The following is a 19,211-nucleotide window of genomic DNA, read 5'->3' as shown; positions in this document are numbered from 1 at the left end:
CCTCTCCTGTGGTAGCTAGCAGGCCCGCCATCTGGTTCCTCTTCCACTCTGCAACTGGGCCAAGCAACACATTCTTGACCCCCACCACGGGGCTCCAGGGGGGTGTGGATCTAGGAGGAGCAAGAGGGGCACGCGTTACAATGCGCGCCTTGCTCTGCAAGGTCCCCAAAGTCTACTACTGCCCCCTCCTCTATTTCTTTAGCTTACACTGAGTGTCTGGAAACCTCTTTTTATCTGTAGACCTCTGTCTTTTTATCTGTAGAAAAAGGATGGTAATAGTACCCATATCATAGGGTTGGGAAGAGGAAAATTAATTTGCAAAAGTTCTTAGCCCAGAGGCTGGCATGGAGTCAGTGCTGAACAAATGTTAGCTCTGAGGATAATCTTTTACATTCAGGTATTAAGGCCTCAGAGTTTAGGTGTTTGTCCAGGGTATGCAGCTTGTCAGCAGCAGAGACAAGACAGGGACCCTGGCTTCCTGACTTGTAGTGTCTTACTACAGATTTTCCAAACATTTGGGAAATGCAGCATCTTCTCTCCTCTATTTGTAGATTTAAAATACACTTTAAATCTAAGGAGTCCTGCAGCAAAGAAATCAGTCTAATTTTGTTTAATCCTGTAATTTCTCAAAAATATTTAACCATGGAAGCCCTTTGTCACTGAAAATCTATTAACCCGTTACAGTTTGGGAAGTAATGGTACATTACTTACCTTCCTCGAGATCAAACTTTTTATACCCATGGTTCCTGCTTATTGCAATGTCCTTCTCCTATTTTATCTGAGAAATCCCTTGACATAAAACAAATGTCTTTCCCTTTTCTAATTACAAGAACAATGCCTTGTTTATAAAACAGTCACACATTACAGACATGCAGTCGATCCTACCAACCCTCATAAGACCCTTGGGTATGTCTGGTGCCACCTTAGGACTGGGGAGCAAGTGGTGGTCCCCAGCATTCAGGAAGTGGTAAACTCAGTACAGAACACACCCCTCATTCCTTCCCTAAGAGTCTGCTTCCTCTTGTTCGTTAGCAAATGCTTAGTGAATACCTCCTCTCTGCCAGGCACCTGGTGGTAGGTGCTGAGGGTCCAGGCATTGGGCTCACTCTACTACCTGCTGGCTGAGAAACTGTGCAAGTGTGACTCAGCATCCTGTGCTCTGGTTTCCCCATTTGTAACCTGGGGATAGTAGTAGAATCTTCCTCACAGGATTGTTTTCAGGATCAACTGGTCTAACACATGTCAGCTGCTTCAAAATGGTACCAGGCACAAGGGAACTGCTTAGTAAATGTCAGCCACCATATTATTAAAGACAAAAAGACCAAATTTCTGAGTCCTTCTGGAGGAGGCCCACAGTGATAGACACAAAATAAGCTCCAAGTTGTGAAGCCCTAAGGCTAGGCACCAGGCTCTGGGGGCACCCACAGGCCCACCACATGCAGGGTTTGGGCCCCACTTTTGCTCTCACATAATATGTTGATTCTGTGGTGAGGGCTAATGGAGTGGGCAGCAGGTACCCCTTCAAGCCCTGGGCCCCAGCCAGGGCTTGCTCAGCCTAGCCAGCAGCTCCCATCCATGGTCCTCAGGTTCCCAGCTCCCAACAGGCAAAGCGCCAGAGCTGAGTTGTCACTGAGTCATTCACTAGCCAAGGTAAGAAGCACAGATGTCTTCCAGACAGAGTTGGTGCCGCAGTGTGGGGTGACGGCACTGGGTGGAGTGGTCAGGCCTGCCATCCAGTCCCCCAGTAGCTGCAGGCCTCAGCCATCCTCAAAGCAGCAATGGCAGCACAGATGGCCAGCCTGTGAGGTTTAAGAGATTTAACTAGTCTACAAAAGTTCCTTCACCTGGACTCCTCCCTTCTCCTCCCTTCCTTCCCCAGACTCTCCTCCTCCCTCTATCTCCATCTGCAAGATAAGCAGATCGGACCTACAGACTCTGTGGAAGTCCTAAGAAGGAACAGTAAAACAAACAAGCAAACAAACTCCAAAAAAGCAAGCACCAGGTCTTCCAGGTGCTGTGTCCCTTTCAGCACCTAATGACATACACTTAATGAACACTGGCTAAGGGATGGTCCTACACTGACTGGCAGCCCCGATCAATCCTCCTAACCTCAGGGCAGGAATGTCTTGTTCAACTTCAGATGCCCTCACTGTATCCCTCACTTAACTCTTCCTACCTCTGTCTGTTTCCTCCTTTCCAAATCTGTGCCTGGAGGATCCAAGTCCTGTGGATATCATCTGTGAGATACAACTATTTTTTTAAGTTCTTAACATTTTGGGGCTTGTGAACCCCTATGAGAATCTAAGAGCTATACCTTTCCCCAGAAAAATAGGAAATATCTGCACACAATTTCTGGAGGTTCATGAAGCCCAGGAACCTCTCCATGAACTAAGAAGAGCCCTGGTTTTAATCCAGGGTGCCTGACTGTCTTATTGTCCATGTTACCTCCCCACCCAGCCCCAAACATGTATCTTGGCATGAGGGAGGCAAAGGACACACCGCACAGATGGTCACAGACAGCTCAGAGCTTCGTCCAATCAGAGCCCTGTTTCCATATCCATCCCCTTCCCTAATTACACCAGGTTTTTCCTGCTGAAGGTCTGAGAAAAGGGAGCAAAGCAAGGGAAGGCCCAGCTCTCTAGCCCCCCTGCCAGAGCATGGCCTGGGGGCCAGACAAGGGCCCAGCATCATGAAGAAGCTCTTCCTCTGGCCAGATGGCAAGGCCCTGCCTGCCCGTTGCAGGGCGCGGCTCCTGCTGCTCCCACACCTGCCCTGCTAGGCCTGCCCAGATGGCCACCCCTGCACCCCTGCCAACTACAGCAGTGGGTCCCAGGATGGGCCGGCAGCCAGAACCCCGCGTGGAGAGAAGGCTAATGGTCCTGAGCCCCCCTGGGCCTCTCAGGGTACTGCCCAGGACCTGGTTCTCTCCTGTCCCCATACTAACTGGGTTTCTGCTCAATCCCTCTGGCTTGTCATAGAAACACCTCCACCCATTCCATCAAATCTCATGACCCATCCCTTCTCAGAGGGTTCTGACTCCCCCAGCCCCAGCCACTGGGTTCCAGAGGAGAGAATAGGCCAGCACAAAGCACATCCCTGTTCCCAGGCCTCATGTCATGTGAGGAGGAGACCTCAAAGCAAGCCAGGAGGCCTGAGAGAATGAGGAACAGAAAACAGTGAGAAAGCGGCCACATAGTACATAAACACCAGCTCCACTGGGCCACAGGGGCATGCGCCAGCTCACATCCAGGAGCAGCATCTCTTAGGTTTAGGGTAAGGGACTCAGGAACCTTGTCTGAGCTTTTCCTAGGGGAAGACTCAGACCCCAAACTCTGCTCCTAAATGGGTGGGGAGCTGCTCTCTCTAAATGGTGGGAGGCCCCAGGTCAGGGCCCATAGAGATACAGCATCCCTGCCCCGGGCCAACTCACATGGCATCCTGGGTCTTTCTCATCACACCCATTAAAGAAACCACAGATTGTATGGCTCCTGGGAGAGCCTGCTGGATTTCATTCCTGTCCCTGTAGCTGACAAAGGAGTCAGACATCTCTTGGCCCCTAAGTCTGAAAAGCACACAGATCACAGGGCTGACCCAAGCTGAGGCATGGAGGCCCTTGGCAAGAAGAGTCTGTGAGTCGCTGCATGGAACTGTGTGGGTACAGCCCCTTCCTTGGGGGTGTCTGGGAAAATGTGCAAGGGAAGCTGCGGCTAGGGGAGTCCCTGACCCTCAGGCCACCCTGATAATGGACAGTCCCCATTCAGGATATATTTATGCACCCTTCTTTATGTCAAGCATTGTGTCAGGCACTTGGGAGACACAAGAAGACATGGTCCGTGTCCTGGAGGAGCCCATGGCTTGGTGGGCAGCCTGTTAGGTCATCCAAGCCACTGTAGAGAGGAGAAAGGCCAAAGACAGCTCAGGCCCATGTTGCCTGTGCCAAACAGGCAGTGGTTAGAGAGGAGGAGACTGACTGGTCAGTGGGAAGAACAGGGCCTCCCCCTCTCTCTGCCTCACTGTCACCACCTCCATCACATCACACAATAGTGGGGGACAAGAAGCAGACAAGCACAGCCTGGGAGAAGTGCCCTTGAACCTTCCTCTGCAGAACAAGTATCCTGGCCCGGGATGGGCAGCCATGCCCCATAGCAAAAACTAGGGGAAAAAGAATTTGCATTCCTGAGGCTTCTGCTCTGGCCCTGACAGATCCCTCTCATCCAGGAAATGTGGCGGAACGGCGCTCTCTCAGCTAAAAAGCCTCAGTCTTGGAGCCAACAGATTCGGAAAGCAACTCTGCACTCCAATCAAATACAAATGTTCTCTGCTGAGGAGCGGCGGGTAGGCCCCAGAACTGAGCTCCCGGGGCGAGTGAAGAAGGACAACAGAGCCAAGGCAGCCCACAGAGTCATCATCACAGAACTGAGGGGCCTGGAATGGCTTTCAGCTCTCACTCTGCCAGGGAGGAATAAGGCCGACCCGAGTCAGGGCAGGGCCCTGAGGCATGGTGGATGTCCTGTTCTCCTCCCTATCCTGGTGCCTGCAGACCCAGGAAAAGCTCCAGCCTCCCTCAGAATGGACCCGGGGGAAAGGGAGGCCAGGAGGAGAGGAGGAATGGGCTCAGCTGCTTAGCCCCATGTGGGCAACAGGTCCTGAGCACTGACTATCCTCATACGTGATAGGACAAGGGAAGGAGGAAGGAGTGGGCCTGGACCCCAGGAAGCCCCCTTGGCAAGAACTGTAAGCTGCCTGTCTTGGCCTCCTGAGAACAACAGCCCACAGGGCAAAGGCCAGTTCGTGCTGTGTCCGCAAGGAGAAACCCGCCTTCACCTCCTTTCTGGGGCTTCGGCACCTGCAAGGATGCTTAGGCTGGAGAAAGAGGAGGAGGAAGAGGAGGAGGAGGAAGCAAAGAGGCAACAGGAGGGAAGAGCTTTGTGCTGGCTATGCCCTGGGGGAAGGGTCAGAGATCAAAGGGCAGTGAGCTGCTGCTTCCAGAGGGGCAGAAAGGCCATCAACCAGTGGGGGTTGGGAGGTGCGCCTCAATTCCCGCTAGAAAAAGGCTCACGGATCAGGCTGGAGGGGGCTGCGAAGTGCAGAGCCAGCCCGGGAGGGGGAGGGTCACCAGTCCTGGGGCCATTACAGGGAATGGGGCAGAGGGGCAGAGTTTGGGGCTTCCGTCTCAGATGAGTCGGCTGAGAACCTGAACAAAGGTGGGTGAAGGCTCGGAGCCCCGGGGTCAGGGGCTCGCGTCTGCCAGTCGCTGAAACACCGAGGGGCCTGAGTCAGGCCACCTTTGTCCCTCTCGCGACCTCCAGACCCCTGACCGCCTCCCCTCCCCGCCATCCCGGCCCGGCGCGGCACTCACCCTGTCGCTGCTGGCGGGGGGTCCGGAGATCCGCTCATCAGCAGGGGGCGCCGGGGGCCCCGGGGTCTCGACCCGAATAAGGCGGTGTGGGGGAGAGCCGTGGCGCGGGGGCGGCGTGGGGCCGGGGGCGGCAGGGGTGGCGAGGGCGGCGGAGCCGGACGACCCCCCGGAGTAGGGGTCTTCGAAGTCGCGCTCCCGCTGCAGCCTGTAGGCGGCCAGGATGTCCGGAGGCGGCGCGGGGGGCGCGGCCGGAGAGGGCGCAGGGGGACGGTAATCCGGCTCAGGGGGCGCCGGCTTGCTGCCCCCTCCGCCGCCGCCCCCCCCGCGGAAGCCCAGGTGCTCCCGGAGCCACTTGGCTACTCCGCCGCTGCCGCCCCCTCCTGGGCCGGCTCCCGCACCCCCGGCGCCCCGGCGGGACCCCCCTGGGCCGCCCCCAGCGCTCCCCTGGGCCCGCGGCCCCGGCCGGGAGCCCGCCGGAGGAGCTCCGCTCAGTAACATGGGGCCCGCCAGACTGAGCGAGGGGAGCGCAGCGGCTGGTGGGGGGCGGGGGCGGGGGTGGGGAGGGGGGCGGGGCTCCGCCGGGCGGGGAGGGGGCGGGGCGCGTCAGTAACAAGGGAGAGGCGGGACTCCGCTCCCTTACGGGGTCTTCCTCCTGGCGTAGCTGAGAGCAGCGGACGCGGGCTTCCAGCCAGTGTGGGCACACAAGAAGTGAAGTGGGCAGCCCTGGGGCAGAGGATGCAACTACTGGACTGAGGTTGAATCCTTCACGTGTCGCTACGCAATCCCTTGTGGGGCGCGCATCCATCCCCATCTGTTCTTTTCCCCAGCTCCCAGGTCGTGCGAGACGCAGAGAGGGGAGCCCCCAGACTCCTAACTCTAGGACGCCTTCCGCCTCTCCTCTTCCCTCTCCCAGGATCTCGCAACTGGGAAACTATAATCTAGGGGGAAAACCTAGGCGGGCAAGAAAAGGGGCTGTTCTGTAAGATGTGTCTGTAAGCCTCCTCCTCCCGTGCTACCTTGGGAGCCCCACAACCTCCTCCCATCCAACCCTACGCACTGCACATACCCGAACCTATGTTACTTCCCAATCCCGGCAAACACATCTCACATCACATACAAACAACTCCCTAGAGACGCCCACTTCTCCCGTGTCGTTTCCACACACGCCCTTCTCACACGCAAACAGCCCTCGCTCAAACACCCCCCACCCACGGGAGCACCTGCCCAGAGCGGGCCCACCCAGCCCTGACGGTAGCATGCGCACGCACGCAGAAATCCCTTCCAGCCACATCCCGGGCTTCATTGTCAATCAGATTAATAACAGAATGGAAACAGACAAGTCAATAAATCAAGTCTAGAAACAGTCCCAGTGTTGTCTGTCACCAACTCCTTATCCTCTTGAAGCTTGGATGCTCAAGTGCTAGGCATTTTTGTCTTAGAAATAAAGCCACTTCCGACTGGGCGCGGTGGTTTACGCCTATAATCCCAACACTTTGGGAGGCCGACGCGGGCGGATCACGAGATCAGGAGATCGAGACCATCCTGGCTAACACGGTGAAACCCGGTCTCTACTAAAAATACAAAAAAAATTAGCGGGGCGTGGTGGCGGGCACCTATAGTCCCAGCTACTCGGGAGGCTGAGGCAGGATAATCGCTTAAACCTACGAGGCAGAGGTTGCAGTGAGCTCAGATCGTGCCACTGCACTCCAGCCTGGGCGACAGAGTAAGACTCCCGTCTCAAAAAAAAAAAAGAAAAAAGAAAAAAGAAAGAAAGAAAGAAAGAAAAGAAATAAAGCCAGTTCCTCACCATAAATGTAGCCCTGAAGCCAACATCAACATTTGCTTTTGGCTCTGCTGGGAAAGTAGCTGCCTCACTTCACCTTACCCCACTCCCTTTCCCCCACTGCCTCAGTGTCTCCGCACTCCTAGGCTCATGTCTGCCTCTTTTTTTTTTTTTTTTTTTTTGAGACAGAGTCTCACTCCATGGCTGGAGTACAGTGGCGCGATCTCAGTTTACAGCAACCTCCACCTCCCGGGTTCAAGTCCTCCCACCTCAGCCTCCCTAGTAGCTGGGATTACAAGCGTGTGTCACCATACCTGGTTAATTTTTTGTATTTTTAGTAGAGACGGAGTTTCACCATGTTGGCCAGTCTGGTCTCGAACTCCTGGCCACAAGTGATTCACCCGCCTCGGCCTTCCAAAGTGCTGGGATTACAGGTGTGAGCTAAGGGCACCTGGCCATGTCTGCCTTTTGAGGGCGCAAAAAGCCAAGAGGCCCCAAAGGAAAGTAGTTCAAAGCAGGGGGTGTAAAGAAGGATGTAATGGCAAAACTGTGAATGTCCTGGGATTCCCAGGGCATCAAGTCTCAAAATATTTGTTGAATTCCTGTTTTGTGCAAATTCTAGTTGGGCAAGGTGGCTCACACTTGTAGTCCCAGGTACCCGGGAGATTGAGGTGGGAGAATTGCTTGAACCCAGAAGTTCAAGGCTGCAATAAGCTATGATTGTGCCACTGGTCAGACAGTGCTGCTTGTATTTAGGACAGTGCTTCTCAAGCTTTAAAGTGGACACTAATCTCCTGGGGATCTTGTCGAGTTACAGATTCTGACTCTCTAGGTCTAGCTGGGGTGGGGTCCCAGGTGATACAGATGGTGCTGGCCCCAGACTACATGTTAAGTAGCTGGACTGTAGGCGATACTGGAGAATCTGATGTTGCACTTGGTTTTATGAAGTATAATAGAGAAAATACCGTGCGTATTTTTAAAATGTGCAGTTAAATTGACTAATGATGCAAAACAAAGCTGGACATAGAGATGATAAATATAGAAGAATGGTCCAGTTAATGTATATCAGAGAGTTTCCATGGTTACCAGGTGTGAGGGCATGGATAGGTAACTAATAAGAAATCCAATAGTTGTGGGCCGTAGCCAAGTATTTGGGGAAGGTACTCAATGCTACTGATCCTTGCTTTCATTATCTCTGGAAAGGGCATGATAATCATTGAGTGAGGATTAAGGGAGATGATGAATATGAAAAAGGTTTGAAAACTGTAAAATGCTCACAGTGGAAGGTGTGACATGAGTTAAACTGCTTGACAGCTCAGAGGAATGAAATCAATCAAGTCTGCAGGCTTCATGCAGGACAGGACGTAGACCTGAGCTGGATAGGATTTGGACAGATGAAGCAAAGGAGTGAAAGGTCATTCCAAGACAGGAGATCAGCATTAGCTGGACAAAGGCATAGATGTGGGAACCCGCACACCATAAAGAAGGGGAGTATTCATGGTGGGAAGAGTAGGAATAAAATTAGATGGGAAGGAGGAAAGATGTCATAAAGGTAGGGTTTAAACAATAATTTCAAAATTATAATAACTTGTGTAAACCATACACTTACTCTTGTTTTAAAAGATCTGCTAATGTACTTTCCTCCATTACCAGAGTGTGAGCTCCTAAAAGCAGGCAGTTTTAGCACCTCATGGGGCCAGGCAGCTTGAAAGGAACCAAGGATACAGAGGTGAGGCCATCACAGCAAGGCTCCTCTGAGTATTGGGGGGAATTTTCTAGATTCAAATTCTGTTTACCTTTTCTTTCCTTTAGAGATGAGGTCTCACTCTCTTACCCAGGCTGGAGTGCGGTGGCACAATCATAGCTCACTGTAGCCTTGAACTTCTGGGCTCAAGCGATTCTCCCACCTCAACCTCCCGAGTGTGATCCGCCTCGCCCAACTAATTTTTAATTTTTTGTAAAGATGGGACCTCAGTACGTTGCTCAGACTGGTCTTGAACTCCTGGCCTCAAACAATCCTCCCACCTCGGCCTCCCAAAGCACTGGAAGTACAGGTGCACACCACCACACCTGGCTAATTTATTGTATTTTATTTTCTAGAAACAAAGGTCTTGCTATGTTGCTTTGACTGGTCTCAAACTCCTGGCTTCAAGTGATCCTCCCGCTTGGGCCTCCGACAGTGCTGGGATTACAGGTGTGAGCCACTGCACCCAGCTTAGATTCAAATTCTTGCGTGTTAAGCAGTTCGCCATAGTATCAGGATTCTGTAAGGAAGCATGGGTGCTCCCACCACCAAGTGCAGAGCTATCACATGGCATCGGTTTAACAAATGCTGAAATGGATAAAGACAATTTCTCTTTCTTATTCTTAGTTTTATATAGCTATAATTGTGGTATACACATAATTTTATATCTTTTTTAACTTAACATTATATCATAATTTTCCCATTTTTGTCATGTAGGCTTATTTTCTTCCAAAATTTTTGGGGAAACTATAAACCCTACAGAAAAACCCAAAGAAAATATAGTGGAGGCTGGGCACAGTGGCAGAAGCCTGTAATCCCAGCACTTTGGGTGGCCAAGGTAGGCGGATCACTTGAGCTCAGGTGTTCAAGACCAGACTAGGCAACATGGTGGAAATCCTGTCTCTATTAAAAAAAACAAAAAAAAGTAAGTGTAGTGTAAACCTACTTACCCTTCAGCTAGATTCATCTCTTTTTAAATTTTGGCATATTTGCCGTATTCCTCTCCTTTTTCTTTCATTTTCTTACCCACTTGGTACAAGTTGCAAATATCATGACACTTCGGTTTTACATACTTTGGCAGGCATTGCCTAAAAATAAGGAATTCTATCAGGCTACAAGATGATTATCACATTTAGGAAATTTAATATTTATGTAATACTATTGTTTATCATACAAATCTTATTAAATTTTTTGATTTTTCCTGAAAGTGTCTGTTATAGTTTTTTGTTTGTTTGTTTGTTTTTAAAACATTTTAAAATTTTCCTTCAGGCAGCCTCCTGAGCCAGAGTAGGCTCAGAGAAACTCCCTACAGTTTTTTTTTTTTCCTGATTCCAGATGTTTGTTTGTTTGTTTGTTTATTTATTATTATTTTGAGATAATCTTGCTCTGTCGCCCAGGCTGGAGTGCAATGGCACAATCTGGACTCACTGCAAGCTCCGCCTCCCGGGTTCACGCCATTCTCCTGCCTCAGCCTCCTGAGTAGCTGGGACTACAGGTGCCCGCCACCATGCCCGGCTAATTTTAGTTTTGTATTTTTAGTAGAGACAAGGTTTCACCGTGTTAGCCAGGATGGTCTCGAACTTCTGACCTGGTGATCTGCCTGCCTCGGCCTCCCACAGTGCTAGAATTACAGGTGTGAGCCACTGTGTCCAGCCCTGATTCCAGTTTAATTAAGGTTCCCCATTTCATTTGTTTGCTAAGTTCCTTCAGTCTATTTTAATTTTGAACAGTCCCTTACTCTTTTGTTGCTAGTTTTGTTTTTCATCACATTTATCCTTTTGAAATATCTGGGCCAATTGTCATGTAGGATGTCCCACATTCTGGACTTTTCCATAGTTTCTTCATGGTTAGATTCAGGTTACACATTTCTGAAAGGAGCACTACGTAGGGGATGTTGTTGACTTTTTAGTGTGTTACACCAGAAGACCCATAATGCCCATTTGTCCCTTTATTGGTGATTCTAGGCTTGATCACTTGATTAAGCTGGAGTCCACCAGATCTCTCCACTTTACAATTTAAAGAAAGCTGTGGAATGATATTCTGAGATCTTTTATCTGTTTTCTTCAAGCAACATTTTATCCCGTGGTTTTGTCCCCCACATTGATGATCTATACTTACATTTGCTATTACATTGGGGATTGCAAAATAGTGACTCTCTAATTCTATAATTCTATTAATTCAAAATATCTGAGACAGGTCTCAACTAATTTAGAAAGTTTATTTTGCCAAGGTTAAGGATGCACCCATGACACAGCCTCAGGAGGTCCTGAGGACATGTGCCCAAGATGGTCACAGCCCAATCAATGTGTATAAAATGTACATTGGTCTGGTCTGGAAAGGTGGGACAACTGGAGGCCAGGGAGGGGGCTTCCAGTTCACAGGTAGATGAGAGACAAATGGTTGTATTCTTTTAAGTCTCTGGTTAGCCTTTCACTGAATACACAATATACATGTGAGAGGAGAGGAGAGGAATAGTCACCTATGCCTTAGTCTGGTTTAGTGAAACAATAGGGCAGAGGAAACAATCAGATATGCATTTGTCTCAAATGCATATAATATTCAATAATAAGCCTCAGAGGGATGGTTGAGTTCCACAAGGAAATTCCTCGTGGGCAAATTGGAGGAAAGTATGTTGGTTTTTAGAATCTTCGTAGCTATCTTATTTAGGAATAAAATGGGGCCAGGTGCAGTGGCTCACGCTTATAATCCCAGCACTTTGGGAGGCCAAGGCGAGCGGCCTTATGCAGGCTTCATGCAGGACAGGAGGTAGCCCTGAACTGGTAGGATTTGGACAGAAGAAGCAAAGGAGCGAAGGTCATTTGCAAGCCAAGAGATCAGGAGTTCAAGAGCTTGAGCTCAGGAATTAGAGACCAGTCTAGGCAACATGGCGAAACCCCATCTCTAACAAAAAAAATTAGCCAGGTGTGGTGGTATGAGCCTGTAGTCACGGCTACTCAGGAGGCTGAGGTGGGAGGATTGCTTGAGCCTGGGAGGTGGAGGTTGCAGTGAGCTGAGATCGTGCCACTGCACTCCAGCCTGGGCAGCATAGTGAGACTTTGTCTCAAAAAAAAAAAAAAAAAGATAGGCAGGATTGCCTGACACAGTTCCCAGCTTGACTGTTCCTAGCTGGCGTTCTTCTGTAAAGGAGAGCTTTCTTACCTCTCCCCCAACCTCCCTCTCCATGGAGTGATTTTTTTTTAATTCAACATGATATAATCCATTACTATGACATTATTATTCTTTTTGATGCCCAAATTACCCAAAATTTGGCTATTGGGAGCCTTTTCAAGAGGTTCCTGTGTCCTTCTTCTGTTTTGTTTTGTTTTTTTGAGAGGGAGTCTTGCTCTGTCGCCCAGGCTGGAGTGCAGTGGCGCAATCTCGGCTCACTGCAACCTACACATCCCGAATTCAAGCAATTCTCCTGCCTCAGCCTCCTTACCAGCTGGGACTACAGGCGCCTGCCACCACACCCAGCTGATATTTGTATTTTTAGTAGAGATGGGGTTTCACCATATTGGCTAGGGTGGTCTCAAACTCCCGACCTCAGGTGATTCGCCCTCCTCAGCCTCCCAAAGTGCTGGGATTACAAGTGTGAGCCACAGCACCCGGCCTCCTGTGTCCTTTTGACTTGGTCCCATTAGTGTTTAAGCTTTTCCGTGCTTTCTCACACAAGATGTTCCAGAATCACTTTGCACTTCCCCTGCTGCAGTCTTAGAATCAGTCATTTCTTGAAAGAAATCTTACTCCTTTTAGTTGGGAAACGGTATTTTAAAATTCGATTCTTTTGAGACGGAGTCTCACTTGGTCGTGCCTCTTTAGGTTGGAGTGGCCGATCTCAGCTCACTGCAGTCTGGCCCTGGCTCACGCCATTCTTCTGCCTCAGCCCCTCCCTGAGTAGCTGGATCACAGGCGCTCACACTCCTCACTCGCTAGTTTTTGTATTTTTAGTAGAGACTGGTTTCACCGTGTTAGCCAGGATGGTCTCTCGATCTCCCACCTTGTATCCGCTTCCTGCCTCGGCCTCCCAAAGTGCTGGGACAGGCTTGAGCATGATTTCGCCTTAAAATTGACTTCTTCTTTATTTTTTTTTTTTTTGAGACTGAGTTCGGCTCTATCACCAGGTTGGAGGTAAGCATGGCCGGATCTCAGCTCACTGTAAGTCTGCCTCCTGGTTCACGCTTTATTCTGTCTCAGCCTCCCGAGAGTAGCTGGGACCACAGGTGCCCCACCGGCCAGGCTGTTTTTGTATTTTAGCAGAGACGGGTTTCACCGTGTTAGCCAGGATGGTCTCGATCTCCTGACCTCGTGATCCGCCCGTCTCGGCCTCCCAAAGTGCTGGGATTACAGGCTTGAGCCACCGCGCCCGGCCGACTTTTTACTTTTTAATTTAATTTTATTTTTGAGACAGGCTGTCACTTTGTCTTCCAGGCTGAGTGCAGTGGTGTGATCATGGCTTACTGCAGCCTCAACTTCCTGGGTTCAAGCACGCCTCCCACCTCAGCTGCTCCAGTAGCTGGGACTTACAGGCATGCACCACCATGCCCAGCTAATATTTTGATTTTTTTGCAGAGATGAGGTGTCACTCTGTTGCCCAGGCTGCTCTCAAACTCTTGAGTTCAAATGATCCTCCTGCCTGGGCCTCCCAAAGTACCAAAATTATAGGCATGAGCCACCGTGCCTGGCCTGTAATTCTAAAATGGTTATTTAATATAAATAATTTAAATAAATTTAATACAGCAGCAGAGATACTGCTCCTTTAAAGAACAGGGCTACCCCATAGGCAGTGTGCCCAGAGCAGCCTCAGGCCACATTCTTGTTTCCCCTCTCAACCTCCTAAAGTTGTGCATATTTCAAGGCTAAATCCTTAGCCTGACTGGTTTCAGATGAGGCCACATCTCCAAAGGCTGTCCTAGGTCCTTCCTAGGATTTCACCGAAGCCCCAAGTCAGTTACTTTTACCAACTTTCTTTTTTTCTTCCCTCCTTACTATAGAGTTAAGAGGAAAGTGCACTATTTCTCCCGGTCATGTCCCTATCAAGGATAGTAAAAGAAAAAAAAGAAAGAAAGACCTAAAAGGGCTACAAATTACTAGAAAAATAGGAGCACACACTTTTCTTTTTAGTGGAAATACAGACTATTTCTATTTGATATGAAAATAACATGATTCTGCGTTGAAAGGACACAATTTAAAATGCAGCAACTCTCACCTATAATCCTAGCACTTTGGGAGGTTGAGGTAGAAGAATTGCTTGAGGCCAGTTCGAGGCTGCAGTAAGCCAAGATTGCTCCACTGCACACCAGCCTGGGTGACAGAGCAAGACCCTGTCTCTAAAAAAAAAGCAAACCTGGCCATTTCACTCATTATGGACTCCATAAGAAACCACTGTTCAAATATTTATGGAGAGACTGTGTGCTTGGAACACAAACATATGTTAAGATCCAGTCCTTCAATGAGCTTGAATTTTGAGTTTTCTAACTGTAGTGGTTTGTGACCTAAAGTTGGATCCTGATAATAACAGAAGGGGGACATGGGAGTGGAGAGTCTCCAAATGGCCTGCCAAGTCAAGTTCCTCTATCTTACTCCAAATTCAAGATGCTTCCCTGCCCTTCCCACCTGAAATCAAAATAGGGCTGCTTCCTAACAGAGCCCAGGCTCCCATCCAAAGGTTTATATTGTTTATAGTAAAGAGTCCCTTTCCCCTATCTTACCGACACAAACTGTTTCCCCATCTCCCCAGCCTGGAGTCAGGGCCGGGGGAAAAAGAGGAACAGGACCAGAAATAGGTAGAGATTCACACCCCTCAGGGTATGTGAACTCGTCCCAGTAAAGGGAGATTGCCTACCAATACAAACCTCATGTTCCGTTCACATTGCATCAACTCAGGGAAAAAAAAAAAAAAAGAGCAGGCAAGCGAGAGCACATTGTTTTTATGCACAAAGCAAGGAGGAATACATTCACATACGTATATGCATATATAAATATGTGTTCATACAAGGACTGTTGTGGAAAGATATAGTGGAAACTGAAAATAATTGGTGGATAGGGTGAAAAATGAAGAAGAGCTGTACTTTTTAGTAGACTTTTGTGCATGTATTCCCTATTTAAAAATAAATGCCCAGAGACTCCGTCTCAAAAACAATTTTTTTTTAAATTAAAAAACCAAAAAAACCAAAAATTATCCGGGAGTGGTGGTACACGCCTGTAGTCCCAGCTACTTGGGAGGCTGAGGCAGCATAATCGCTTGAACCCGGGAGGCGGAGGCTGCAGTGAACCAAGATCGCGCCACTGCACTCCAGCCTGGGCAACAGGAGAGATTCTGTCTCAAAAATAAATAAATAAATAAATAAAAATAAAAATCTATGACTTAATAAAAAAGGTACATGAAAAGAAAAAAATCACAAGGTCATGGGGGAGCTGTTTTGCTGGTGTGGAATGATTCAGAGAACGATATTTGGTAAGAAATGGATGATAACTGCTTGGTCTGAAGCTGCATCAGAGGATTATATGAGAGTTACTGTAGGTGGCGATCCTCAGAGTGGCTCAATTTTCAAAGGAGAGAGAAACATTGGTTCAAGAAAGTGAATTATCATTTATATAAAATGTTACAAACCAGTGGAAAAAAATGCCGAGCCCCTTGCCGTGCCATTGTTCCCACAATGCCGTGACTCGGATTCGAACCGAGGTTGCTGCGGCCACAACGCAGAGTACTAACCACTATACGATCACGGCGAGCTACCGGGGACCCGTAGAATTCCGCTTCTGATTACCCTCTTCAACAGTCGTAGGCCTTCCCAGTTTGCGCGTCATGAAACGTCCTACTTCTGGGACGGGGTTCCAGCCTGTCGCTGAGTCTGATAACGCGCAGGCGCGTTGTACTCCGCCAGTTGCTTTTCTTCCTCTGTTTTGGCCCATTAGCCACGGGCGGTGGTGGTGATGACCTGGGCTCCCTGTGAGCGCAGTGGAAGTTTAGGGGAGACCGCGTGAGCATCCAGGAATGGGGCTGGGTGGAACTCAGACTCGCCTTGGGGGATGCCCATTTCGTATGCCCCGGAGACCCTTGCCGCGACCCGTGGAGGGTTCCGGGCCTGCAGGGGGCGCTCCTCACGGGTCCTCCCTCCTGCATCCTCCAGCGGTGACCCAATGCCGCCTCTGTGGAGATTGTGGACGCCCTAGAACCGGGTTCCACGTAGAAAAAAATCAACAAACGCATCTCGCCATCTTCCCACCACCCACTTCCTTCCAGCCTCTCATACTTCCCTGACCGCCCTGACTCCTCCTTCCTGAATGCCCCCGCTATGCCAGGTGCCCACCTAGGCTGTGTCCCGGGGCGGCAGCAGGGACTAAGTCCTATTTTAATTATTGTCCACCAGTGCTCTCGCCCCCACGGCGCCTAGAACCTGCCGAGTACACAGCAGGCACTGGCTATTTGCTAAACTCAGAACGTACCATTGGTATTTAACAAGCGAATTCCAGAGAGACCATCTGCCTCTCTAGTGTCACCCGCTCCCATCAGTCTTCCCTGTGCAGAGCCGCTGGAGGGATCTTGCTAAACACGATTTAAATATTTTCACTCTGGCCCTCCTCACCCTCACCCCTGGACGGCAGAAACTTTGTCTGCCTTTTCCAGCTCATCTCTTGGCCCTCCTTCAGGGTCGTTCCCCATTCCTCAATTGCACTCATTCACTCTACACGTCCTTGAGAAGCGCCTACTACCTGTCAGGCTAGAGCCTTTGGGCGTTGTTGGGGTGGGGACTTACAAAGAAGACAGAAGACTTATAAAGAGGAATTAAGACCTTTCCTTTTTGGTGAAACCCCGTCTTTACTAAAAATACAAAAAAATTAGCCGGGCATGGTGGCGGATGCCTGTAGTCCCAGCTACTCGGGAAGCTGAAGCAGGAGAATCGCTTGAACCCAGGAGGCGGAGGTTGCAGTGAGCCAAGATCGAGCCACTGCACTCCAGCCTGGGTGACAGAGCAAGGTTCCATCTCAAAAAAGGAAAAAGAAAAGAAAAGAAAGAAAAAGATTTTTCCTTTTCAAGACTCCCTTTATCCTGGCTGCCTGACAAATTCTCATTGTGCCTTTAAGAGCTACTTTGATCCTCACTTCCTTTGCTAAGCCTTCTTTTCCTATCATTAGGAATCTGCTACCAGGGCTTCCGTGGAAATTTATACATAGGTCTATAACACTCTTTAGACTGGCGAGTGCTCTGTGCTTTGTCTTCAAGAACGCGCCCAGGCTCAGAGGACCCAGAAGCCTATATCTTTCCAAAGTCCAATTTAGCCAGAGCCAGCGTAAACGTCGCTCTCAAATGTCACAAGGAGATCGGGGTCCATTTTCCACAATGTTGTTAACTCAGGATTAAAAAACGGATTGGTACAATAAAACGTAGCCCCCTTGCCGTGCCATTGTCCTCACAATGCCGTGACTCGGATTCGAACCGAGGTTGCTGCGGCCACAACGCAGAGTACTAACCACTATACGATCACGGCGAGCTACTGGGGACACGGGGCCTCGACTTGTCGCCTGAACTCTTCTCTGTTGCAAGCCCCGCCCCCTTGCAATGTCATTGATTTGTCACTGTTTGTTCTCGCCTATCTCCACCCTCGCAGCCATCTGAGGGCACGCAGGCGCATTAATCTCTGCTCGCCCGATTCTGGTCCACACTTGCCTGCGGACCAGACACCCCGGTTTCTCCACCGTGGAGGCTGCTCTCGGGGTTCCTCTTATCCCGCACCTCAAGGAAGTTTTATGGTGGTGGGTCAGAACTGATTTTCCTTGTTGTGAAATTTAAGAGACAGCTCCAGTCCCAGCTAAAGTCGTTCAGTTAGCATGATAGCCAGGGCATGGTGAGCATCAGAGAGACTTCGGGTCAGCATTCCGGCGTTCCCCAGGGGCTTCACACCATTGCAGGCCCGGACCCATAGGAATCCTTTGGTTGCAAAGCGCTTTCATGTCCCTTCTTTTGCGGTCCGTGTGTACAGCCAAGAGGAGACTTCGGGCTAGGGAGTCCACAGCGCTCCCGGCTGCTGTTGCGGGTGAACGTGGGTGCCAGAGGAACCTGGTAGATAATGGAAGCTTAGGAAACCTGGAATGGCCGCCATCTAGACGAGAAGGGCAACACTGGGTCACCTGCTCATCGTGGCGTCCCGGTAGCTCGCCGTGATCGTATAGTGGTTAGTACTCTGCGTTGTGGCCGCAGCAACCTCGGTTCGAATCCGAGTCACGGCATTGTGGAAACAATGGCACGGCAAGGGCGTCTTTTTAGACTGGGGAAGCCAACTCTAAAAGCTGCTACTTGTCATAAGGCCAGAGCTGAAATTATAATGGACAATTAAGTGTGCACAAGAAGTTCCATGGACACTCTGGGGCTTTCCTTTCTGTTTTTAATTTTTCATCTGCTAGTGAATCAGTCATCCCCCACCTTCCCCAATATGTGATTATTTTCTTTTTGTGTAGCTTCTGTGTGGTACTCTTTATTTTACCCTTGTGAATGATCAAATCATATGTTGGGTCCTCTAAAAAAAACCTCACACTAGCTAAAACCTCAATACTTTGGGGACAAACGGGTGACAGGAACAATGTGCAAGCATTAATTAAGGGTTAGAAGAATGCAGACTAGACCATACCCTGAACCATGCTTGCTTCAGATCCCATGACAAGTGAAAATATTGACTGCACTAGAGGTGCTGGTTCCTGTAGCCACTGTGAGGGGTGCTAATGAGAGGTTTGTGCCCTCCATCTCCACAGTCTCCTAGGTGAAAGGGGGTTTTCTCCTGGAGGGTTTTCCCCTAATCTACCTCAAGTTTAAGCACATTTTCTTTGCTTGTTTTATGTGGACCTAAAAAACCCAAACTCAACAAATTCAGGTCTGTCATTTGGCATTAGGCAAAATGGAACTGAGTTTTGGATTTGACTTTCAGGCAGCTGGTGGCAGCTATGTCACTGTCAAGGAGGGGATGAGAGGGGACTGAGGAATGAGCCTCTCCAGCTCCTCTCAGCTATCCTGAGGGTGGCAAGGCAAATCCGAGATCATTCCTGGGAGAGATAGACATTGCAGTGGGATTGCACCCCCTCTACCCACAATCAATCAGTAAAGAATGACTGAACAGCACTTAAAAGCAAGGCACTGGCCTCGCGCCTGTAATCCTAGCACTTTGGGAAGCCGAGGCAGGTGGATCTCCTGAGCTCAGGAGTTCGAGACCAGCGTGGGCAACATGGCGAAACCCTGTCTCTACCCAAAATACAAAAATTAGGGCATGGTGGCGTGTGCCTGTAGTCCCAGCTACCTGGGAGGCTGAGGTGGGAGGCTTGCTTGAACCCAAGAG

At 49.7% G+C, this 19,211-nt stretch overlaps 1 protein-coding gene and 3 non-coding genes across 10 annotated transcripts in view; 1 reads left to right on the top strand and 3 right to left on the bottom strand.

Annotated features, from left to right (window-relative positions):
• SHF (Src homology 2 domain containing F) overlaps nt 1-16,013 on the bottom strand; it is a 37,040-nt gene extending 21,027 nt beyond the window's left edge. For 4 of the 7 annotated variants that reach the window (XM_031668760.1, XM_009210085.2, XM_031668758.1 and 1 more), the window contains exon 1: nt 5,360-5,859. In XM_031668760.1, coding sequence (XP_031524620.1) covers nt 5,360-5,857 — 498 coding nt within the window. In that variant the 5' untranslated portion in view covers nt 5,858-5,859. Of the gene's footprint in view, nt 1-5,359; nt 5,867-15,705 lie in introns of those variants that run through there. The other 3 variants (XM_009210086.2, XM_031668761.1, XM_021940528.2) reach the window with 2 other exon arrangements.
• TRNAH-GUG lies at nt 15,544-15,615 on the bottom strand. Its single transcript has one exon. It is a non-coding gene; the product is annotated as a tRNA-His (tRNA).
• Nucleotides 16,014-17,303: 1,290 nt separating the features above from the next.
• Nucleotides 17,304-17,375, bottom strand: TRNAH-GUG. Its single transcript has one exon. It is a non-coding gene; the product is annotated as a tRNA-His (tRNA).
• Nucleotides 17,376-18,042: 667 nt separating this feature from the next.
• TRNAH-GUG lies at nt 18,043-18,114 on the top strand. The gene has a single exon. It is a non-coding gene; the product is annotated as a tRNA-His (tRNA).
• The last annotated feature ends 1,097 nt before the right edge of the window (nt 18,115-19,211 follow it).

Source organism: Papio anubis, chromosome 7 (assembly GCF_008728515.1).
Source record: "Papio anubis isolate 15944 chromosome 7, Panubis1.0, whole genome shotgun sequence".
NCBI lineage: Eukaryota > Metazoa > Chordata > Mammalia > Primates > Cercopithecidae > Papio > Papio anubis.
This window is presented reverse-complemented; position numbering and strand designations above follow the sequence as displayed.